This window comes from Homarus americanus, unplaced genomic scaffold (assembly GCF_018991925.1).
Source record: "Homarus americanus isolate GMGI-L3 unplaced genomic scaffold, GMGI_Hamer_2.0 scaffold51859, whole genome shotgun sequence".
Classification (NCBI taxonomy): Eukaryota; Metazoa; Arthropoda; class Malacostraca; order Decapoda; family Nephropidae; genus Homarus; species Homarus americanus.
The window spans coordinates 1,619,442-1,645,105 of NW_024711292.1; the positions used below are offsets into that span (position 1 = coordinate 1,619,442).

General features: G+C 38.2%; 1 protein-coding gene across 1 annotated transcript; it reads left to right on the plus strand.

Moving 5' to 3' along the window:
• Positions 1 to 436: 436 nt before the first annotated feature.
• LOC121870612 (elongation factor-like GTPase 1) lies at positions 437 to 22,940 on the plus strand. Its single transcript, XM_042372493.1, has 11 exons — positions 437 to 553; positions 2,697 to 2,886; positions 3,130 to 3,337; positions 8,654 to 8,785; positions 10,679 to 10,938; positions 11,835 to 12,699; positions 14,096 to 14,209; positions 14,336 to 14,602; positions 17,035 to 17,244; positions 21,296 to 22,216; positions 22,617 to 22,940. Exons 2-11 carry the CDS (start codon positions 2,699 to 2,701, stop codon positions 22,848 to 22,850), a joined length of 3,399 nt encoding a protein of 1,132 aa, XP_042228427.1. The 5' UTR covers positions 437 to 553; positions 2,697 to 2,698; the 3' UTR covers positions 22,851 to 22,940.
• The last annotated feature ends 2,724 nt before the right edge of the window (positions 22,941 to 25,664 follow it).

A 25,664-nucleotide genomic window follows, 5' to 3' on the forward strand; every position in this document is an offset into this window, starting at 1 on the left:
ATGTTGTTATTTATTTTATTTTATTTTGATGAATATTTTTGGAATTTTTAGGTATTTAAATTGTAATTATGTTTGTGAATTGAGGTTATAAAACAATATAATATGAGGTGGAAATATGGTATCGTAGTCTACCATAATCTATCTGTATAAATATTTCGTTTTTTTCTATGATTTTCTATGATCAATTAGGATATAAATCATAAATATAAATTCAAACATGAGATTTAAAAGGATACTGACACTGTAAGATATATTTAGGACATTTACAAGCCATATTTCTAGAGCCAAGACAATCACGCCAATATAGCCAAGAGAACTATAGAAAATAGTGTAAAATTGTCACTGGTCACACATTGGTAAATTATTATTATATTACATTTTTTTTAGGTTTTTTTTACAGTTTGTTGAGTAGATATGACCCACTAGTAGAGGGACGGCAGGAACTTTAAAACTCGCCAACACGGCTATAAGGTTGGCGGGAAGTGTTTGTTGCACCACACTGGCTCACTCACAGCTGACCTGTCTCCTGCTGCCCCTGTGACCCGGGCCCCTGGTACGGTGATCTCTTGTCTATGTTAAAAGAACACTCAACAGGGGGAGATAATACTTTACGGCATGAGTAGCCCTGGACTACGGCCGTGATTTGATCGTTTAGGCGTATATAACACTTGTTTCTTTTTTGTACTTGTAAATTAATGGATTCGATGTCTGAAGGGTAATTTTTTTTTTAATAATATGGAAACTGTGTGTGTGTTTGCAGGGCTTCACTTTTACTTCTATGCCTTTTCTGTGAGTTTATTAAAACCTTGACCTACAGGTATTTTGGACATTTGAAACAACACCCTACTTGACCCCAAACCAGAGATTTCCACCCATGGTTGGACCCAATTTACTTCTCACGAAAGTGGGTACTGGCAAGAGAGAATTGGATCCCACCCCCTAGGTACATTGCTTGTCCAGAACTGACCAGAAACCAGAACAGCTGTCTCTGGACAGCAAGGATGGTTTAACAGCTGTAGGTGCTCTCCTGTTGACAGATTTCTTATAGACAAATTTCTTCAAGTTGGTGGTTAAATTTCACAGCCATCATAGAATATTACCCTCTCCTCCTTTCTTTGGTATTCGTAGAAATGGCGAGAGCGTCATTTCTTTCAGTAGTCCAGATGGACCATTCCTATACAGTACAGTATTCCTGATGTATAGTTCCACTGGACATTTTGTGGTAGAGGTGGAGCAGACGGTTAATACCAGAAGAAATTGTTCGATTTTGTTTATTGTTCCACAGATATTCTTTGGATAATAGTAAGTTATAAAAATTATACGATAATGTACAAAACCTAATAGAACCTGACCTAACCAACCAAAGAAACCTACCTAACTTCCTATCCAGGAGGGTGGAGCCCACTGGATCCCTCAGCATATTGAACATAAAGTACTTACCGTACTGTATACTTTGATATCTGGTGCCGATGAAAGCAAATCTCTTGAAGCAACAAGTTGCAATTTTTAGTTTTTCATGGACGTGAGAATACGAGAGTACGCTCTGTTGTAGTACTGAAACAAACAAAGGTCGGATGACAACACAAGCTGATACGGCAAATTTTTCAGCTGAATATTTATGGTAAATAATTAATTTCTTCATGTACAAAGTACGTAGAAACATAATTTTAATGTCGTGTTATCAGTTTTCACCTTGTTTTACTCCACAATTTCCCTCATCCTTCATTACCTGCCCACTATATGTGATTTATGATCGTAGATAGAGAAAAAATATTTATAGCATATCAAACGAAGAAGTATCATTTTTATTACTTAGCTACTGTCATCCAAAGAACATCTTTGGAAAAAATTAATTAAATCAAACAGCTCCTTCTGGTGTTAGCTGTCTGTTCCGCTGTTACCGAGTGAGAAGAGCTGAAGTTATTATTTCCACATCCAGCGGCAGTCTCTAGCCATGATAGAGGGCACCTGACAGTGTATCAGTACCATTACTGTAGTGTGACTGGATCTGTGGCTCTACCATTACTCTCCTCCTACATCACACAGTCTCCACAGGATGGTTAATTATCTACCAGTTCCATCCCTAAAAGGACCAATACAGTACAGTGTATTTAATATTGCCTGGTGAATCTTAGGGGGGGTCCAAATTATAGGGTGAAAATTTTAAAGTTTTCTGAACCAAGCGAGCACATGGTGCCCTTGTTACACTTCATGTACACTAGCTTTGTATAATTGAACCCAGTCAGGTGCTTGTGACATTCAATAAGTAATAGGGATCTAATGTAAACCTTTGTTTGTTTGTTTTGTTTCATGTGCAGTCCATAATACAGTATTTCAACCATGTGAGGAATGTAAATAAACTTAGAAATTGTCATCTTCAACGTTTTACAGCCATTTTCTTGATGGTGTCTAATTTATTTAATACTTACAGTTACTCCTCTCAAGAAGCACCAGATAATTTTTCTTACCTCCTTTTCTTCATTATGGCCTCCAGAGTTAAAATAGCGACCAGTGTTTTGGTAGAAATTTGCATCAAAGTCTTTTGAGAATTATGAAACAACTGTTGTAATAGAATTATGTAGATGTAGTATGGTAAAATATATACTGTACTGTCATACTGTATGTAAATCTTTCATAATTCAGTACAGTAAATCACTTAAATTGTATACTTTAAGTTTAATTTTAATTTCTTTCAGCAATGATGGTGGGTGGTGATGGTGGTCTGCCTGGGCGGTTGCCTGCCCTTATGGGCAACCCACATAATATTCGTAACTTGTGTATTATGGCGCATGTTGACCATGGGAAGACTTCACTAGCAGATTCTCTTGTGGCCTCCAATGGTCTGATTGCTCATCGCCAAGCAGGGAAGATCAGATACATGGATAGGTGAGTTTATTACAGTGGTATGATTTTTCAAGCATTATCCAGTGTGTTTGATGGTCTACTGTACAAGTAGCCTTCCAGATAACCTACAGTAGAAACTCATCACATGTCTGTTTAGGTACACTGCCTCATTCCTGTTGGTATTCTTTTGAAGCTCAGTATGAAGGTGAAGGATAATCTAATTCTTCAATTAATTAGATATTAGTCACAGAACTGTATTATGATCAACAATACCCTCCCCAACAGTCGCAAGGATGAGATGGAGCGAGGGATCACCATGAAGAGCTCTTGTGTGTCACTGGCGTACAGTAGACCAGACGGTGAATACATTATCAACCTAATTGATTCACCGGGACACGTGGATTTTTCGTCAGAGGTTTCAACGGCTGTTCGTCTCTGTGATGGTACAATTATTGTTGTGGACGTTGTTGAGGGAGTCTGCGCTCAGACTAAGGTATGTTATTTATCCTGGTACAGTACAGTATTTATTAAAGTTTCTGCATATTTGAGTAGGGACTGTGAGAGAAGAGAGTTGGCTTATGTGTAATGCTCTTGTTGTAGATATACAGTACGGTACTGTTTTTCCTCTCGGCAATAAACATACAGTATATACAGTAAATCATAATGAAACATGAACATTAATAAATAAATTTTATATACAAAAAGTATGAAGACCCACTTGTATGGGAAGATTCCCTTTATGATTAGAGAGCAGTTTCATGACAAGGTATTTTAACACTTGTTACTTGGAATTTTTTTTTTATAATTTCATGATTTCTACCAGTTAATTTATTCTATTCGAGAACCCTAAATGACTAGACAGTACTATTGTAATATATTTTAGGATGTGCAATAAGCAGGAACCTAAAATTAAGTAGGAATAAAGTTTGATCATCTGAGTCAGACTAACATACAGTAAATGAGCAGACTTTATTCTTATTGATTTTGAGATTCCTGTTTATTGCACTTCCTAAAATGGAGTACGGTCTCTCCTCGACTTACGACAACCTGAACATACGACGGCCATGGTCGTATAAAATATTTTTCACATTACGTATTTTTGAGTCCCGGCGTTAGTGATTGCTCTGTGTACTGACAAAATTTTTGTTTGTAATTCCCTTTAAAATGACTGGCAAGCGTAAACGTGAGAGTTCTCGTGGTGCTGAGAAGAAAAAGAGACCCCCATTTAGAATTTTTATGTATTATTTTTGCCTTTTCGACTTGTGACCAATTCTAATTGTGTTGGTCACACAAAATATATATGTAACCGGTCGGAATACCTGTTATTGTTTTTTTTTAAGTTATAGTGAATGGTAATGCAGTGGAAGCGTCCCTCAGAGAAAATCCCAAACCAGCACAAACACAATTAATAAAAGTGTTCTCCGTGACCGTGGAAAGCTAGTACCTGTGATTGGGGTAAATGAGACAGAATCAATAATTGTACACAAGCACTAGAGTACTTCTTAGCGTGGCTTATAACACTACAATGGGAAAAAAAGTTATACATGGTATCCAAAAAATTATTAAAAGATATTAATTGCATCTGAAGAGGACTAATAATACCACAGTACTACATACACCAGAACAGACACCAGAATGAGGAACTCATCTGAAACAATTCCTTCATACATCCTACTTCACTTAGTGGCACATAAAACATTAAAAAAATATTACTTGCACCAATGAACATGCCTTAAGGGCATCCGACAAAATTATAGCAATCTCTGAGGAATAGAAATCCCGATTTTAGTCATACTATAGAAGAACATGGATCACTCATAGCCTGTCTGGGATGACCCACTAAATACTATAATCCTAACTGTCCTAACTACACAGAACCTGAAGGTTGTAACTACTAACCTGCCAAGGGGCAGGCATTTACAAGAAACCGAGAAAATCACTCATGACCCATCAGGCAGACGGGTGCTCTGCTGTTTTTTTCATTACTCTCACTAGATTTCAGGAGTCATAAGTGTATTTCTCCACCAACACCCATAACATGCTTCACACATAGGTTCAGAATGCACCCATACTTTTAAGGTACTAACAGCCTTTCACAAACTTTTGGAGAGGAACTCCTACGTCCCACGTGTGCAATCAACCATGAGGAACGTTGATCTCACACCTGGACTTGGCTATTCTAATCACATTGTACCACCATCACCCGTAACATGCTTCACACATATGCTCAGAATACACCCATACTATAAGGTGTTACAGCCTTTCACCAACTTTGAAGAGGAACCCCTACGTCCCACGTGTGCAATCAACCATGAGGAGCGTTGATTACACACCTGGACTTGGTTAATTCAATCATATACACCCATACTGGGGAAATGAATGTCTCTATGCAACCACTACACTCCCGGTCTCAGCGTGTGACCTTTCATTCACTCAGTCTGCACTCAGTTTACTCCCAGTTCTTCATGGACAGGAAGAGAGTGACCGTGGGCAAGACAAGTGTTACGAACCCACGGTAATTGATTCCAGCTCACCGAAAATTGCCTAAATTCAACAAAAAAGGTAGTAAAGTACACTTACTTTGAAGTGTGTATGTAGAAGGCTCCTGGATGATGATGGTGATGATGATGGGAATTAGAATGGGGGTGGAGAAGGGAGAAGAGAAGGCATTGGGGTGGAAGAGAAGTCACCCCATGGCACCATTTCACCTATAAAATTTTAGTTCACTTGGTGTAATTCAAGATTATTTTCTTTAAGTCAACACTGCACTGCATTATATATTGTCAATATGTAAAATAAATTTCAAAATGACCAATAATTTGACTGGAAACAGAAAAAAAGCGTTTATGTTGAAGAGAGTCTGAAGCAAGATGTTACCTCCACTGAAAAGGCACAGAGATTGACGCCTGTATGGTGTGTTCACAGGCTGTTTGGCGCGCTAAAAACTAGTTTCCCTGGACTTAAATTATGTTAAATAATTGTTAAAATTACTAAAAATTTAAATATAAGACTTAAATTTATTGAATAGTACAAACTTCTTGAGATTTACTAAAATAGTAAGGAATTTAAGCCCTAGAACCAGTTACTGTATTGGCAGACTAATATGACAGCTAGTGTGCAAGCGAAAACATGTTGAGGGGCGCTCGTAAGGAATTCGTTAATAGTGGGAATGCTCGTTAACCGAAGTTAAGAATCTTATGGAAAGTAATATATATATATATATACACACACACAGGTGCTCCCCGACTTACGACGGGGTTAGGGACCCAAATCCAGGTCGTAAGTCCGAATGGTCGTAAGTCCGGCATAGATAAAAAAAATAAAAAAATAAAAAATGAAAAAAAAAATCTACAATGAAATACAGTACAGTAAAAGTAATAAATAATGAGGAATGGATACAGTGTGATTGAGCACTTACCTTTAATGTAGTCAGCTGAATGCACATGGGGCCCCCATAATTTTCTAATTATACAAGGAGACTACATTAACTGGAAACGTTTCGGTATAGAAAATGCACGCGTCATTTGAAAAAAAATTTTGGGTCACGACTGCGGTGGTCGTATGTCCCGACGGTCGTAAGGTCAGAGCAGGTCGTAAGTACCGATGGACGTAAGTTGAGGCAGTCGTAAGTCGGGGACTACCTGTATATATACAGTATTAGTTCTGGAATTGATAAGTGGCAGGGCTGAAGTAAACACTTTGTTGGTTTTTCTTTATTGTAGAAAAATATAGTTTCACAGGTACTGAGTTCAGTTGAGAGTATACAGTGACCCCTCGTTTAACGAACACCTCGGTTAACGTAATTTCGATTAACGAACTGCCTTCCATAAGGATCTTGAATTCGGTTAACGAAGTTCTTACGAACCGACCTCAGCATGTTTTCGCTTGCACTGACCGGGCAACCAGCTTTAGTATCAGTCCGCCAATACATTAATCAGTTCTAGGGCTTAAATTCCTTACTATTTTAGTAAATATCAAGAAGTTTATACTATTCAATAATTTTAAAACATTAATATTCAATTTTTTAGTCATTTTAACAATTATTGAACATAATTGAAGGTAAAGTGACTAGTTTAATGCGTGGCATCCAGCCTCTTAACACAGCAAACAGGAGTTAGTCTCTCTCTGTTTTCACTGGAGGTAACATCTTGCTTGAGACTCTCTTCAACTAAATGCTTTTTTCTGTGTTTCCAAGCAAATTATTGGTCATTTTGAAATATATTTTACATATTGACAATATATAATGCAGTGCAGTGTTGATTTAAAGAAAATAATCTTGAATTCCACCAAGAGAGCTAAAATTTTATGGGTGAAATGGTGCCATGGGGTGACTTCTCTTGACCCCAATGCCTTCTCTTCTTCCTTCTCCTCCACCCCCATTCTAAATCCCATCATCATCATCATCATCCAGGAGCCTTCTACATACACACCTCAAAGTAAGTGAACTTTTCTACCATTTTTGTTGAATTTAGGAAATTTTCGGTGAGCTGGAACCAATTACCCAAAAACCCATTGAAACAATGGTTTCGGTTAACGAACGACCTTCTGGAACGGATTGAGTTCGTTAACGGAGGGGTCACTGTATTGTACCTTCTCTGCTGAGGGAAGTGTCTTACTGACCAAAGGAGAGAGGGAAAAGCAGGCCTCAAGAGTGTGATAAAAGGAAACGTGTCAGATATCTTGTTGCTAACATGCACTGACCTCAGACTGCCCTCGCTCGCTCCCCGAAGGAACTGCAACCTCAGCCATGCATAACATCAACAGCTGAGACACAATTTAATAACTTGGTGAATAATTTGGTGCTGTTACATATTTACGACCTGGTCGTCGGGTTTGAACCCCGCCGTAAGTCGAGGAGAGACTATATACTGTACTGTATTATATAGTGATTTCTGGGTTCTGGAATTTAATAAATTACCCTGTACTGTATTTACCAACTATGACAGGAAATAATATTTTTCCTTGTGGTTTTGTCTCCTGTGGGAATAAGCTGCTGATATATAAATTGCTCATAGCTGAGGATTGACGTCATTGTTGAACTTTACACATACTGTACTGTATTTTTTTAGTATTTATTTTATTTTATTTATTTATTTTTTTTTTTACAGGGATTAGCTCACCCAGGCACAGGTCATCAACCCACATTGGGGCCTGGGGGCGGGGGATAAATAAGTTGAACCATAAATAAATACGAAAATGGAAAAAATAAAACAAGTCAAGAGTGAGAAATGATATGTATATGTTGTGTTGTCAAAGTAAGAGAAACAATTGAGACCCTGCAATTGTGTGCAAATGAGGCAGAAAGTCAGTCAGATGACAACTTGGGACTTGGTCACAATATTTGTGATGCCATATGGCAGCAGGGTCTACCATTAGACAACACATTATGCTTCCAATGTCTTCCCAGGCAGTAGTACCTCCCTGTTTGATAATTGCCGACTAGCTGCTGTACTGTACATACTGTAGTTCACTTTAAATCATAAATTTTAATGGAAGAGATGGAGGAGTTTGGAAGGCCAGGAAAGTGTGTTTGTGATGCATTTTTGCTGCAGTATAACAAAGTTTGGCATGTGGAGCTGGGTTCTTGGGCATTTTGTCACAGGATAATTCATCATTAGGTCATTATAAACCTAATCTAACCAAAGCATCAAAAACAAGGTTCAGATTATTTTGGTCAAGATCATTGTAACAGTTTTAATAGATGATATGTTTTTCTGATTATTAAAGTAAAAAGATTTACATCATATTTTTTGTATTTTATTTTTCAACAAATCAATCAATTAATCAAATTTTCTCCTACATTTGACAGGTAGTGCTACAGCAGGCATGGGTAGAGAACATTAGGCCAGTACTCGTCCTCAACAAAATAGACAGATTAATACTCGAGACCAAGTTGAGTCCTATCGACTGCTACTATCATATTGCCCAGATTCTGGAACAGGTGAGTGTTTTTATTATGGTTTTGTTAAGTAATCCTCTCACAAATGCAGTAAGTTTTTAAGTTTCCTTGACCACGACAAAAGTCATATGGGACCACTCGATTGATCCTGCAAGAAATAGTTTTATTTTTTCTTTCGGGGTTTATATATCACTTGTTTTAATATACAGTGGTCCCTCGGTTAATGAACACAATTCGTTCCAGAGGGTCGTTCGTTAACCGAAAATTTTGTTAACTGAATCCATTGTTTCAATGGGATATTGGGTAATTGGTTCCAGCTCACCGAAAATTACATACAAAGTAAAAAAAAATGCAGTAAAGTACACTTACTTTGAGGTTTGTATGTAGAAGGCTCATTGTTGATGATGCTGATGGGAATTTGAAGTGGGGGATGGAGGAGGAGAAGGGAGAAGAGAAGGAAGTGGGGGTGGAGGAGAAGCATTTTACTGCTTCTTGGAAGGCGAGTCACCTTCCATGATAATGTCAGGAACCTCTGGACTGACACATTCTCCAACAGGAAAATCCTCTCTGTTTTTTGAAGTGGAAGGCTGAGGGGAAGCATATTTCTCCCACTGCCTTTTAGAGAAGAAACTGTAAATTTTTGGTTGTGGGGCATTTCACCTGATCATTAGCTGGTTCTTGAAGGAGACCACTTTGTCCTCAACAGTATTGTACACAAAATAGGTTCTTTTGTTTCCACATCAGGGTGCCTTAAAGCCAGTTTCCTGAACATCTCCCAGTGGTGAACAACATCTTTTAATTCTGAAGAAGACATAAGGTCATCACTTTACCTTTCCTCCTCACCACTGTCTGTTTCTAGCATCTCATCCATTTGTTTCAAGTCTTCAGGAGTAAGTTCCTGCTCATGAGACCTCACAAGCTCTTCAACATCATCCTCCTCCACTTCGAGTCCCATTGTGACGAATGGACACAATCTCCTTGTCCAACTCCGTTTCTTCCTCAAATCCCTCAAAATCATGGACTGCTGTTGGCCACAGTGCTTTCCATGCAGAATTCAGGGATCGAATGGAGACTTCTTGCCATGATGACACGATCAATTTTACAGCCTCCAGGGTGTTGTATTGCATCTTCCAGAACTGTGCCAGTGTTGGATCAGTGGAAGTTGCCTGATGACACCTTCTGAACATTTTCTTCATGTACAGCTTCTTGAAATTGCTGATTACATTTTGGTCCATTGGCTGCATAATTGATGTAGTGTTGGGAGGCAAAAACAACACTTTGACAAAGTCAAATCGAGCCTCCAAAGTGCTGGCAAGTTCAGGGTCATGACCAGGGGCATTATCCAGAAGTAGAAGAGCCTTTAAAGGAAGTTTGTTGGTGGTTAGGTAACTTCACAGAAGGGCAAAACACCTCAACATCCCATTCATTAAAGAGCTGTCTCGTTACCCTTGCCTTACGGTTGAACTTCCAATAAACTCCAAGTTGTCCTCTTACCACCTTTTGTTGCTTGAACACTCTGGGGTTCTCAGAGTGGTGAAACATTTCAGTGGTCTGAAACATTGGAAGCTGACATTTTCGTAAAGAAGTTTCATGTGATGATGTATTTTGGTTGGTGATTGTAAATTTTAATTTTCCAAACAAGGGTACTGTATTAATGAATTGCTCTCATTAACCTTAAAGCATTGTATGTTATGGTGTTACTGTACTGAATTTCTTGAGCAAAGAAAATGCAGAAGTATTGTTTTTGTATTAAATTTATCATTTCACTACGTATCAGCTTACTGGCCATTCAGGCAGTTGTCTGTTATTGATGGTGTACGAAGAAAACTGGAGGAATTATCAGGAGTGTGGAGTATGGATATGACTTGTCTGTCTATATTTGAATAATAATATACGAATTACATTATTAACCTTTAGTTTTCTGAACTTCTGTAGGTCAATGCCTACATGGGTGAACAATACAACACAGCTGTCCTGGGTAAAACTTCTGAAGAAGTACAGAGGCGTCAACAAGCTGAGCGAGAGAGAAAGTTGATAATAGAGAGAGAGAGGAAAGTGTCTGAGTGCGAGACACCTGAGGCTCAACTCATGTTTGCAGACTGGGGAATTGAAACAGTGGACGACTCTGACCTTTACTTCTCACCAGAACGTGGCAATGTTGTCTTTGCAAGTGCTTATGATGGTTGGGGTTTTAGGTAAGTTTGTTTTGAAAATACTTTAATGTACTTGTCTACAATTTGCATTTAGAAATTCACCATCTTAATATTTTTATCTGGCCTAGATTTTAATCCATAAGTCAGTTGCATATTTCTGAATGATATAAGCTGGTGTGTTTATTAAGAGCTGAGTAAATTATCTAGCCACCTTTAGCAGCTCACCTGTCCAAAGCTGGTGATTATAAGAGCAACAATGGACAAAGACACTTAAAAGATATTTTAAAATCGCCATATACCGGAACACATCTAATACAGCAGTAACAATAGAATAAATAATACTGTAACAGGAAGTGAAGTTAGAATTTGTGCTTGCTCTTGGTCTCTGTCAAACTAATAGAATGAGAGAGAATTTACAAAATAAAAAAGTCACCTGAAGATTACACACACTTACTTGACATGATGATAAAACACCCTAATGCTAACTTAACCTTACCCCCCCCCACCCCAGGTAGTGTTTTGGTGTTTAATCATTAGGTGAAACATGATGCAGTGCTTGATCTTGAAGTCATGCAAAAATTGCTCTTATTGCCCCTTAGTATAAGCACAAAATAGAGATGAATACAAATGAGAGAACCAAATATTTTTTCTCTTTTATTGTGTCCATTTTCAATGCGGTGTTATTGATTTTATTTTATTTTATTTTTATTTTTTATAAGTATTTAGTTGTCTTTGTACAGTTAATTATTAAAGTCCTTTCACCTCTCCCCCTGAACCATGAACCCCGAAATTAAAACTTAAGAATCTGAAGAATTTATGAACGAGTCTGAATCTCAAGGTTTGTGGTTTAGGGGGAGAGGCAAATGGACTTTAGTAGTTGACTGTTCATCTTTGCATCCAATCTCAAAGTATTTATGGTCTCTTGTATTTTATTACAGCATTCATCACTTTGCTGATCTGTATTCAGCCAAGTTGGGGATGAACAAGGCTGTGTTGAACAAGACCTTATGGGGGGACAACTACATAGCAACTAAGGGAGGACAAAAGAGAATTATGTCGGGTGCGAGAGATAAGCGCAAGAACCCTCTCTTTGTCACCCTCATCCTGGAAAATCTTTACAAGGTCTATGATAATGTTATGGTGAGGAAGGATAAAGGTGAGACCGAGAAACTGGCAGAGGCGTTGGGAGTAAAGATGCCGATGAGTGTGTTAAAATCAACCGATATGCGATTAAAGCTGAATTTCCTGTGTAGTGGTTGGCTTCCTTTGGCTACAGCTGTTCTGGAGATGGTGGTCGAGCATTTACCCAGTGCAGCGAACATGTCAGAGGACCGTGCGACAAAGCTCATGTGCTCGGCAACTCAGAGGTTTGACTCGCTTCCACCAGAAACACAGAAGCTTAAAGAATCTTTTGTTAGATGTAGCAGTGATGAAAATGAGCCACTTATTGTTTACGTGTCAAAGATGTTTGGCGTGCAGAGACAGCAACTCCCAAAGGAGAGATCATCAGGAAACAAAATAATAATTCGAGGCAAGAGCCAGGGTATCTTGTCTGATGAAGAAATAGCAACTCGCAGAGAGGAATTACGTCGCAGGAAAGAAGCAGCTGCTGCAACCGTAAATACAGATTCTGGTCAAGAGAGAGCAATGTCTTCAGAAGAAATTGATGAGTTAAAGAAACAACAGGAAGAAATTATACTGTATAAGCAGAAAACTGAGGAAGAGAAAAAAAAGTTGATGGAAGAGGAGGTGTTTGTTGCCTTTGCCCGTGTCTTCAGCGGAACTCTCAAGGCTGGGCAAAAGGTGAGGAGTCTTTGTGTTTATTTTTTGTATAGCAACATTAATTATGACTGCAGTATCATTTATATTCCTGGAGTAGTAATTATGTACAGTAGGATCAGGATATATCGCGAGAGAGGGTCCAACGATGTTTGCTATATACTAAATCGCTATATATACCGGGTAATTACATGTAATTAATGGGGAAAATAGGGTTAGGTTCTGGAGGCCAAAAAGGTGACTAAACTTCACTTAACGAGTTCCTTTTCTTACTAACTAAAGCACCAATGAACACTGGACTCAGGAACAACAGGCTACTGTATTTCAATATCAATATCAAGGAACACTAGACTCAGCAGCAGACTCCACACTGCCACCCCCACTTGACAATCCCACACCTACATAAACGAACACCAAAAATATTAGTTACGGTATTAAATATTTTCCATTACCTTCACTTCACTTTTCACGTCACTCGCATCCCATTTACACTCGCTTTAGAAATTGAAATCTGCACCGGACTTGGCAGCTGATGTGCCATCCCGCAAACAACAGACGACACACTGCCACCCTCATTTAACAATCATAAACGAACAAACCAAAAATATTAGTATTAAATCTTTCCATTATCTTCGCTTCACTTTTCACGTCACTAGGAACCCATTTACACTCACCTTAGGAGTCGTAATCTGCAGCAGACTCGGCTGCTTTCTCATCACTCACTCAGAAAAACTAAGCGGGTGAGCGTGAATGCGCGAGTGAGCAGCCACGGTGGCGCCTCTGGTGAGCAAATACACATTTGTTTGCCATGGTGGTACATTTGAAATATTTCCTGCCCGATTTCCCTTGCAAATTAAAAGAAATTATCGCTATACAGTCTCTCCTCGACTTATGGCGCGGTTCCGTCCCGACGACCAGGTCGTAAGTCGAAAAGGCGAAAATAATAGTACATATAAATTTTCACTTCTACACTTGCCAGCCATTTTAAAGGGAATTACAAGCAAAAATTTTGTCAGTACACAGCGCGATCACTAACGCCGGGACTCGAAAATACGTAATGTGAAAAACATTTTATACTACCATGTTCGGGTTGTCGTAAGTCGAATATGTCGTAAGTCGAATATGTCGTAAGTCGAGGAGAGACTGCATATAGGAAAATTCTGATAATTTTGGTGGCCGCTATATATCCCGACCCTACTGTACTGTACATTAGTAACTACAGTAATGCCTCTGATACCCACCTTCTCAGGGTTATACAGTAACAAGTTGTGATGGTTGGGCATACTAATTGTTTGATTTGTACTTGGACTCCATATTCAAATACACTCAAGAAAATAATTCATTTAAGAGAAATAATAGTGTGCGTTCCTCAAGAAGGCCAACATCAGTGTTGCTCACCGTGGCTTGTTATTCCATGCAGGTGTATGTGTTAGGACCAAAACATGATCCAAGCTTGGCATTAAATCTGATGACTCTCGGTGATGAACAGGAAGAAGAAAGCTTGAAGGGTCACAAGCACATTCATGTTTGCCAGGTATGGTTAATAATCATGTCTCAATTATTATTGTTTATATCTTAATTTGGAGGTGATTATCCTTTAAGTGTCAGTAAACAAATCCCCTTTCTTGTTTGTTTTATGCTTAATCTATGTAATTTACAGATATCTGAAATTTACTTGTTGCTGGGCCGTGAGTTTGAGCGTTTAGAGTGTGCTGCTGCTGGCTCCGTGGTGGGTATTACTGGACTGGAGGGCTGCATCATAAAGAGTGCCACACTTTCCTCCACACTAGCCATGCCACCCTTCACAGAGCTTACCCTGAGTGCCACACCTATTTTAAGAGTTGCAGTCGAGCCACATGACCCGAGAGATCTGCCTAAGCTGCGTGCTGGTTTGAAGCTGTTGAACCAAGCTGACCCATGTGTTCAGGTAATTGTTCAATGTTCACTAAACCCTTCTTATCACTTTTAGCTAATATTACGTTCTGTCTTATCCTCATAGGTCATAGACAGCAAACAACAATAGCACCTAACCTAATCTCACCTGATGTGGACTTGATGGTAAGAGTTTAGTGATATTCAAATTTGTCTTGATCGTTGCTTTATACCTTTGATTTGATTTGCAATGTCAAAGTTAATTAACCCTCTCACAGATATATATGTAAGTTTTTGTCAAGAAAATAGAATTATGTATATTTACAGTCCCAATCCCTAACTCTAACCCATAAATGGATTTCACTGCTACATGTACCATATTATAGATTCCTTACACCTTGAGAGTAATAAGTACATTCTGGCAAAAATGTCCATCACTCTTGGCTCATTATCACTGATTATGAAGGCTTAAGGTCTTGTACACTCTCACTGACTCACCTCGAAGGTTACTCAGTTGCTAACCAAGAAGTAAACAGAATAATATAACATTACCGGTACATTAGTTGAGTGAGGAAGTGTAGAAAATTGTACATACAGACCCTGTACTTGTGCTACTCCTCAGTATGTCCTTCAGCCCACAGTCAGGACTCACTCCAGTTGAATTTCTGAGCTCTGTAGCAAAGCCAGTGTAACTTTTGTTTGATATGCGTCTCTTATGATATTTTAGCATTTTATAACTTATATATAATGGGCCACTCATTAAGACAACCAATATGTGTGTGTACTAACTTGTCAGAGTGTTAAGACTTGATTTTGTGATTGTGTATATTTGTAGAGCACCTTGCAATTTGTTAGGGTATCACAGTTTGGAATGAATTTTCAGTGGTCTTATATTCGACCTAATTTTTCCCATTTTTTGTTGAAGAACCTCCCCATATGTGTCACTGATCATACAGACAAGAGATAATGAGTGAGAGGATATAGTAAACTCTTGCTATTCGTGGGGCTTAGGTTCCAAGGAATGGCGCGAATTGGCAGAACCACGAATAGCAACTCTACAGTAGGATGAAATTTGGTTACTATAGCATAGAGATCACCAGGATCACTGTTGGAAGAGGTCTTTATGTATTTCCTGATAGGGAACCAATGCCTGTTTGATTTCTTGGACAATCTTAAGGCTCCATTCCATGGAAGAATCATGGTCAACAATGAAATCAGTTATCACCTCCACATGTTGAAAATGCTCAAGCCCCAACATTCTTGTTGCAAATCCATAATTTCTTCCACTTCATCTTCCAAATCCTCTTCTGCCAGTTCCTTTCCATGCCCATCAATCAGCTCTTCCAAGTCTTCAGCAGCCATGTCCACAAACCCCTCACTACCCAATTGATGCGGAACACTCACAATGTCATTCACATCCTTTACTATGGACACCAATCCCTGGTAGTTAGTCACATACTCAGGCCATAAGTTTTGCCAACAAGCATTCAGTGTTTCTGGTTTGAATTCACTAATGTTGGTAATGCAGTCCGCAATGTTGTACTCCTTCCAACACTTGCTAACATTAAGGTCACGGTCTGCATCCATGGCACTGTTGATACAACCAAAAGAGCGCCAGGTGTAATATGCCTTGAAGGTGTGTATTACACCCTGATCGAGAGGCTGAATAAGAGCAGTGGTGTAAAGGGGTAGGAACACCACCTCTGCACCTGGATGGCTAAACTGCAAACTTTCTAGATGGCCTGGTGCATTATCTCTCAATAATAGTACCTTGAATTTCATCTTCTTGGAAGCAAGGTACTTTTCCACTTTTGGGATGAAGCATTTATGAAATGAATCCAGGAATGCTTGCACAGTTACCCATGACTTTGTTTGACTGGCTAAAGTCCTAGGGTTTGCTGAGCGGTTAAGCAAGCCAGGTTTGATCATGTGGCCAACCGCACTGCCACAAACGATGAGCATTACTGTCTTTGACTGCCTTGAATGCAGGGGCACGCCTCTCCTGCTTATTAATGTAAGTTCTACCAGGCATCCTTTTCCAATATAGACTAGAATCATTACCATTACAAACTTGCTCTGGTCTATAGCCTTTCTCATCCCCTCCTTTAACTTATCTAAGAATTCAACTTTCTTTGTCAGGGTCATCACTCACTTCTGCCTTTTACATTTCACTCTATTAGCATCACTAGCACTGACACTAGGTTGTCTTTTAGGGGCCATTTCACACACAAAAACACTAAAGTTTTGAGAGTACAACACAGATGCTGTGTCACAGGCAATGGTTGACCACCAACAGAGGGAGAGGAGATGCTGCGGGCGCACGGGGTGACTCATTGCTCTGCAGGAGAGGCTCACAAGCTAGCCACCATCTGCTTACTGCGAATCATCGAAATTGCAATGGTTTACTGTATTTTACATACATATTTCACAATCCGGTGACTCGGATGTTCAAGTATAAGAATAAAAATTTTGACTAATTTATTCTAGGTTGCATTACAAAAGAGTGGAGAATACGTCATACTCACTGCAGGGGAGGTACACTTACAACGCTGCGTGGATGATCTGCAGGAACGGTACGCTGGTGTCCCTGTACGAATCTCCGACCCTATTGTGCCATTCAGAGAGACCATCATTTCTCAACCTACAGTTGACAGACTTAATGAGGCCATTGAAGGAGAAAACATCAATTTCAAGAAGGTTAGTAATCTGTCTTAGGATATTTTTGTTTCTTTATTTGTTATTATCTAGTAATGCTGATTCAAGTACCCCTTGCTATACAAAAATTCACTTACACAAATTTCTTAAATTGCCACCTCTTTTTCTTGTTACGAAAGCTTTCCTCGCTTATACGAGTTTAGGTCCTGGCAAAAATTCAAAATCCACACCTCCGGGAGTCAAGTGGGGCAGCCACATCCCCTACCAGGCAGAGGTAGGAGTTATGTTATGGTAATTTTTGGTAGATGAACTTCACTTTCTTCACCTTTTTTACTCCATTAAATGCATGCACAATTCTGCATACATAATATGAAAAAAAAGTAAAAGAAATACAGTAACTATCATAAGGTGAAAAACATAAAGGGAATAAACATTTCTTTGTGTGTGTGAGAGCGAGAGGTGGAGCTGGGTTGCTATGGCAAGGCTAGAGGGCGGCTACCCGTGATGCAGCCAGTGTCTATGCAAATGGCGGTTGTGTTAAACTTTGATTTAGCTTTTCCTTAATGGTTTTAGCTGTATATTTTCATTTAGATAGTACATTATTAACCCTTATGCCCAGAGTTAGGGTGCGGGAAAATAGGCGTTCTGGAACGTCACCCGGGGCCTAAGGGTTAATGTTTTTAATGCGTTAGGTAGTAAAGTACAGGTATTCCTCGAGATAAGAATGGCTTAGGGTAAAAAAATATGTTTTTAGGTGAATTTACTTATCACAAATAAAATCATATGGGAAAAATAGGGCTTGGTTCCCCAATGACAAAAATACCCCAAAACACAAAATCAGTTCACATACCAGAACAAAACCTACCTAACTAATGATAAATGGTACACAGCTACTGTCTTGTAGCTTACTCCCTAACACGTCTGTCGTGCGAGGGTTGCTTGTGGGAGAACTTAGTCTTTGTACATAAGATAAAAAAATACTGCGTTGCCATTTGACAGAAAACGGGAACACAGCGGAGCAGTGAGTGAAGAAACGCCAGCCGTACCTCTTTCTGTCCCACCCTCAGTGCTTGCTTCTACACACATAATGTTTAATACTTTTATGTTTTTAACCTTAAGATAATTAAGGAAAAGGGAAACACTGGAGCACCTTAACTTTCATCTTTATTCAAGACATCTTCAGAGACAGCTGAATTTACAGGGACTGAGGGAGGCTTACAGTATATACAAAGGGCGACCTATGTAACATCAGGTGTAGGCAAGTGTAATCCCAATGGCCTTATGACGCTCTGAGTCCCACTGAATCACTCATGCCATGACTTCATCAGTGCATATGCTCCAACACTGGATGCAGAGGATGATATCAATGAGGCCATTTACGCCATAGGGAGAAATGGACTAGACAAATGCAATGCCAACGGCCACGAATCACATTTGCGTACCGGGGGGGGGTGTACAAAGAAATGTATATCCCTTTGTGTTTACCCTTAAGACAATTACCGGTATTTCTTTTACCCATAGTTTTGTATATGTGTGTGAAGACACATACACACACACAAATCAATAATAATAGGAAAATCCTCTCACAAATAATCAGAAACACTTACAACCTAACACATAAAAAAAAAAATACTGTTTAACTTTGGTACAGGTTGTACCTCTCTAGTCCGGCAACCTCGGGACCTGACCGGTGCCGTACCATGAAAATTGCCGTACCATGAAAATTCACCCTTTTCCTGGATAGATAGTGAATTGTGCTTATGCCTGGAAGCACTAGCACCACTTTCTCTGCGTCATGGTCTCTTTGAAGACATATTGAAGGGTTAAATGTCGTATAGTACCTTCTCAAATTTCGCGAGTTTTTAATTCTTAACGTATTTTATTGAAACACAAAAAAATAAATAAATAAAAATTTTGACGGCGGAAACTTGAACTTCGACGGGTTTGAACGGCCCGCCAACGTGCAGACGACGTGCATAATCATGTAAACAGTGTCATTTCTCTTATGTACAAGAGATTCATTATTGTTTATTACTGAATGTCTTTTTTATCAAATTAATGTTTATGTGTGCAAAATGAGCAATAAAATTCATTAATAATACGTAGAATATAAAAACACACGAGGAAATGACACAGCATTGTTTTCGTTGATTACAAAACCAGTGACTGACTGGTTCTACATATAAAACTGAAGAAAATAAGACCTTGGTTGTAGCTGTAGTAAAATTAATATGGTTGTTTTAAGTAATGTTATTTAATGTTAATAAATGGAACAATAGAAGTAGCTAACGATAATGGTAAAGAAAAAGAGAGATCGCATATGTAAGTGCGCATGCGCACACGTGAAAACATATCATCATTACTTTACATAAGAATATGAAAGCAACACTTATTTACTGTTCATATATATTTTAATTAATGTTTCTGAATTTGTTTTTATTGAATTAATGTACGTGTGTGCAAAATTAACAATACAATTTATTAATAATACGTGGAATATTAGAGGAGACGAGACGGCTGCCGGCATTGTTTATGTTAAAGCTTACGAAACCAGTGACTGATTGGTTCTACATATAAAACTGAAGAAAATAAGACCCTGAGTTTAGCTGTAGTAAAATTAATGTAAAAAATGAATATGGTTGCTTGAAGTACCTGTAATGTTATTTAATGTTAATAAATGGAACAATATAAGTAGCTAACCATTAATGGTAAAAAAAAAAAGTGAGACTGCTCGTATGTAAGTGCGCACATGTGAAAATATATCGTCATTACTCTACATAAGAATATGAAAGCAACACTTATTTACTGCTCATATATATTGAAGGGTTAAATGTTGTACTCTGTATAGACAAGCAGAGAGAGAGAGAGAGAGAGCAGCCGAACTGCCGGATGTAAACAAACCTTAATTTCCCGCGGCTTTTTTTTTTTTAAGGGGATTAGCCCACCCGGGCATAGGTCACTGACCCACATTGGGGCCTGAGGGGCAAAAATTTAATACTCCTGTAATAATAATAATAATTCAGAAGTAAAAAAAAAAAAAAAAAAAGCTGCCTATCTACCTATTGGACAAACTAAAATCGTTCCGGACCACGGGAGTTTCCGGACCACAGAATGCCGGACTAGAGAGGTACAACCTGTACTTTACCTTGTGGGAGGGAAGTCTGGGCTCACCACCACAAGGGGTGGGGCTGAGTAAGGGCCTTACTCTGTTCATTTCTCCCCAAGTTGGCTGTACCAGCTGACTCCCTACTCAAGGGGGGGGATACCTGTACAATGTGAACTTCAGTGATGTTTTTATCATTGTAAGGTAATAAAAAAGGATGCTATGTAATAAAACCGAGAGTGGCCAATACTCATTGAATTACACGATCTTAGCTATATACTCTATTTTTGTGATGTGAAGTGAACAGTGTTCTTAATGATGTGGTGAGTGTTTGTTTTCTAGTGATAGTAATATTCGAGGAAAATTTTTTCGGTGATAAACGTGGGTCCGACTGGCCAGGTTCAGTATTGGAAATGTATTCATATCCCTCCCTTTGGTAACCCATGTCTCCAAACAGCCTACCTATATGACCTATAGCAAACCTAGCCTCCAATCACGTCCGTCATTACACAACCAATACCCATTCATTCTTAAACAGTGATACTGCTACTGCAACGTTGCCGTTTGGAGACACGGGTTACCACGGGGTTTAGGAACACATTTCCGCAAATGTACCTATCCATTGAACCTTATGCTATACAGCATGTAGAATATCATGATAGAGTGGTAAATAATATGTAAATTTCATGAGAAAATAGACATTTGGTTGTAAGTTAGTTTTATTAAGAAAAGAAGATATTTTGTAATGAATAATGGAGTGGATTACTTTCAAGTAGTAAGTCTTCATGTCCATCTGTCTGTCAGTAGCATTATTCAAGTCTTAAAATTAAGGAAGCTGTATTATGTAAATATTAAGGTGATGATGGCAGTACTACTACAACAGGTACAGATGCTGATTGAATTCATGCCCACTGCTACTTCTTTGATGTTCCCACGCTACTCGTCCACCTTCCAAATTACTTTTATGAAAAAAATATTTCTTTGTTGCAGGTGGATAATTCTGATCCTTTGGGTGTGGTAGAAATAAGTGGCCATTTCGGAAAACTACGCTGCAGAGCTGTGCCTCTGCCTGATGCTGTTACAAAACTGTTGGAACAGAATGAGAAACTGTTGAAATTGGTTTCCAAAGCTGGCGCCATTGTTACTGATGCAACAAATGCACAAGATGGTTCGGGCAGGGAGGTGTATGATGATAGTTCCCTCAAAGATGATGATGAGCAAGACACTTCACTACATAAGGATGCCTTAAGTAAAGCTCTGGAAAATCGACAGAAGTTGAATAGAGAAACTTTTCAAGCAATAACAGAATTTAAAATGTGTCTAGATAAGGCATTCAAAAGTGCTGGTGATGAGTGGCAAAATGCAGTAAATGAAATATGGAATTTTGGTCCACATGGGTGTGGGGCAAACATTTTACTAAACCATATCCCAGCATATCCCCGACCTTCAATCTGGGAAAAGGCTACTTTGGTCGACTGTCCTTTGGCTGCTTACGACACTAATTTTGTTACAGGATTTCAAATAGCCACTGCTGCTGGTCCATTGTGTGAGGAACCAATGATGGGAGTGTGTTTCATTATAGAAGACTGGAAATTGGCACCAACAAATACATCTATAAATGGAGTGGATGAACTACAGACATTTGGCATGTCATCTGGACATATTATTTCCCTTTCTAAAGACACGTTAAGAAAAGCATTTGAGCAGCAGTGTCAAAGGCTGGTTTGTGCCATGTACTCATGTGTGATCAGTGTCACTTCAGAAGTAGTAGGAAAGATGTATAGTGTAATTGGCAAGAGACAGGGGCAAATTGTTGATGGTGACATAACAGAGGGTTCTACGTCTTGGAATATCACTGCATATCTTCCTGTCATTGAAAGTATGAATTTCGCCAATGAGTTACGGAAATCGGTGAGTTTTGCTTTTTTTAATGTTCTAGGTTAGCACGAGATTGTTAGTTTTGTTCAGGGTTAGCACACAAGAAAACACACAAAGGGTTATCTGCAAGAACTTATTTATTTGTTTAAGTTCATGGTATACAATTTGAATAATTGATAGAAGTGGTGGTAAATTCTGCCCAAGTGTGGATTTTCTGGACTATATTAGAGAGGGTTGATAGGAAATAACAGCCAGATTGAAGCAGATTTGCATTTTGTTGTGGAAGGGGAAATGATAGAACACATGTTACAATGAAGATAATGTGTATATGTACTGTATTTGCTATTGCTTGTGGCCATCCAGCATTAATTGCTTCCAGATGCTCTCTTGGTGACTCCAGTGTACTGATAATTGATTAGTTTTTTATTTACAGACTTCAGGGGAAGCAATGCCTCAACTTGTGTTCTCTCACTGGGAGATATTGAATATTGATCCATTTTGGGAGCCACAAACCACTGAAGAAGTGATGCACTGGGGAGAAAAGTCTGATAGTGAAAACGTTGCCAGGAAGTACATCAATGCTGTGAGGAAGAGGAAAGGACTTGCTATCGATGAAAAAATTGTTGAATTTGCCGAAAAGCAACGGACATTATCTAAAAATAAATAGGAATTGAATAATCTAATATTGCTTATATTGTTTTAATGCATTACTTAATTTATGTGCAGGTACTGTATCCCCAATAAACAAGAAAAGTTGTAATGAGTCACATTGACACCTTTTTCTCTTTACAGTACGTACAGTAAAGCCTCGAATAATGACGTTAATGTGTCCTCCAGTATTGCAGTGTAAGGTGAATCATCTAATTGCCATTAAAATAAAGCAATAATAAACAGATGCATTAACAAGTGTGACCTTTTCATATCTTTTCCTCCCAAAACAATACAATTGCTATTGTATTGTACAGGGTATAATACTGTATATTAAAAATATATAGTGAGGTATGCTATAACGAATGGAGTCTATGAATATTCCTATAACGAACGGTTTTACCTATAAAATTGAATGCTATAACTAACGAAACTCCTACAACGAACGCGGGTGACTACGGGACTATTTCGTCATGCTCATGAATATCGTTGTACAGCGGCTTATAGCAAAAGCGTCAGGCGCCATATTGGTTCATTGTGTAGTCAGTGCACCACTGAACTTGTTGAAATTTTGTCTTTTGATGTGGAAATTCGTGTTATTTTTATAACTTTTGTTAAACAAATGTACAATGTAACAATGAATCGTCAAAAGCGAGTGAAAGCTAATAACCCTTGAAACTAAGAAAGAAATTATAAATAAACAGACAGTGCCTGTAAGACAGTCACCAAAGAGGGCTAGGAAGGATGACTCCTCTCCTTCCACCTCTTCTCCATAATTCTCTCCTCTGCCTCCTGTCCTGCATGCTGAACAACACTTAGGCAAGATAAAGTACCATATTTTTTACAATTTCCACAAATTTTTCAGTGTTATGTGGTTGTATTTGGGGGCCTGGAACGGATTAATCCTCTAACGAACAAGGTTCTAGAACTGAATGTATTTGATTGAATTAATCTTTATATATGCCAAATGAACAATACAATTCATTAATAATACGTAGAATATTAAAACGAGGATATGAGACGGCATTGTTGTCAGTTATCCACCTGAAACTAAAGAAAATAAGACCCTGGTTGTTGTTGTAGTAAATTTAATGTAAAAAAAAATGTGTTTTTAATTAATGTTATTTAATGTACAGTAGAAGTAACCCGACAAAGAAAAAAGTGATACATTGTAATTTTACTGTTAAGTATTTGATTGGTATAAATTATTAGAGGCCATAATTCTTCTATTCACTAGATTCCAAACTTCTTGAACTTACTATTATTTCAAATAAATTTTGTCCTATTTTCAGTCTGTGAAACTAACATTACATGTTGACTGTTTGCTGGTGGTGTTCCACTATGAAATCATGACATTCCATCAACTGATCTATCATAGGTCTGTCAAGCATTTTTAATTAATTAAACCTAATGTTACTATCAATTTCCATTTCTGTAGAAGTTATAGATCATTGAATTTGTTTAAATTGACAGTTAGGCTATAAGATGACAATTTCAAAGCTTAAAACTTTATCACCAAACCCTCCACACTCCATTAGTGCTTTAAACATTGAAAAGTATTATGTAATTTATATCATCTAAGTTTGGAAAAAGTTATGTATTATTTATAAAACATCAAGGAAATCTGAAAAATAACAACCTAAGAATTGTAAAACAGTATATATTCACACAATACACTGCTTATCACTGGTTAATCCCCAATCATCATTAATCTAAAGTTACACAGCACTACCACTTGTATGTACAATTGTGTATAAAAATAATTGAAACTACAATAGGATTTTCTTTCTAGACAAACTAATGCAGTAGTTACCTCGAAACTTATAAGTTTACATAGCAGGAAGTGAAGTTACCTTCCTTGTATGACTTGGATACTTTGAAAATGTACTGTATGATCCCACTCACACGGAGTTATATAAAAAAAAAAATCCTTTTAGCGAGTGATAAACACTCACATGCATTATACAGTATAGGGATGACTAATCATGAAATCCCAAAAATTACTTTGACTATAGATATTTCCAAATGTAATAATTTCAGTGTTTATGGGTCTACATAGCCCCCAAACCACTGGTCCATACATCTGTAAGCAATATTTTTTTTAATAGTAAACGACTGGATACTTTCCGGACAGACCTCGTACATTATGAGACTGAAGACGAGTGAAGTCCTCCCACCAACATTTACTCCCCCTTTTCACCATAAGTCAAAATCACGGTGCCCAATTAAAGTAACACCTGTACAAAACTGTCTAAGAACATTCTTACAGCCAAATGCCTAAATTTATAATTATCCTTAGGTGTCTACAAATCCAAAAGCCATTGCATATATTCAGAAAAAAATTACATATTTCAAGAGGAGTGTTCAATCTAATAAAAATAATTAACGGTTTATTGAAAGAGCATAGCAGCCAGAAGGCTGAAAATATACAGTTACATAATTGGGGAATGGGTTTTGATTTGCAAATAATATACAAGCAACATAAGTGATACAAATAAGATATATAATAACTAGATGGGGAAAAACTCAAACTACAGGGCATTTCAGTGCATGAAGTAGGATTTACTGGGAGTGAATACACTGGTTTATTACAAGTTATTGATAATTTTTACAATGGTTGGGACTGGGCTGTTCTTATAGCGATCAGTTCGTGCACTTATGGGCTGGATGCGGTTGTGGTGTCGAACAGCAATTCTCGGGATAGGGATCTCAGGTGGTAGTAGGAGCCGGTGTCGAGTATGTTAAGAGTAACATAGATGACATTATCTGAATGTATCAAAGTTAATCAATACAAATATCTAACACTTTATAGCCTTAACACTTAACATTGTGA

Excerpts from the sequence above, each read along its gene's own strand:
- LOC121870612 (XM_042372493.1), top strand. The coding sequence starts at position 2,699 with ATGATGGTGGGTGGTGATGGTGGTCTGCCTGGGCGGTTGCCTGCCCTT. Across the intron at positions 8,786-10,678 it reads TTGCCCAGATTCTGGAACAG|GTCAATGCCTACATGGGTGA; the intron begins GTGAGTGTTTTT and ends GAACTTCTGTAG. Across the intron at positions 14,603-17,034 it reads AAGCTGACCCATGTGTTCAG|GTTGCATTACAAAAGAGTGG; the intron begins GTAATTGTTCAA and ends AATTTATTCTAG.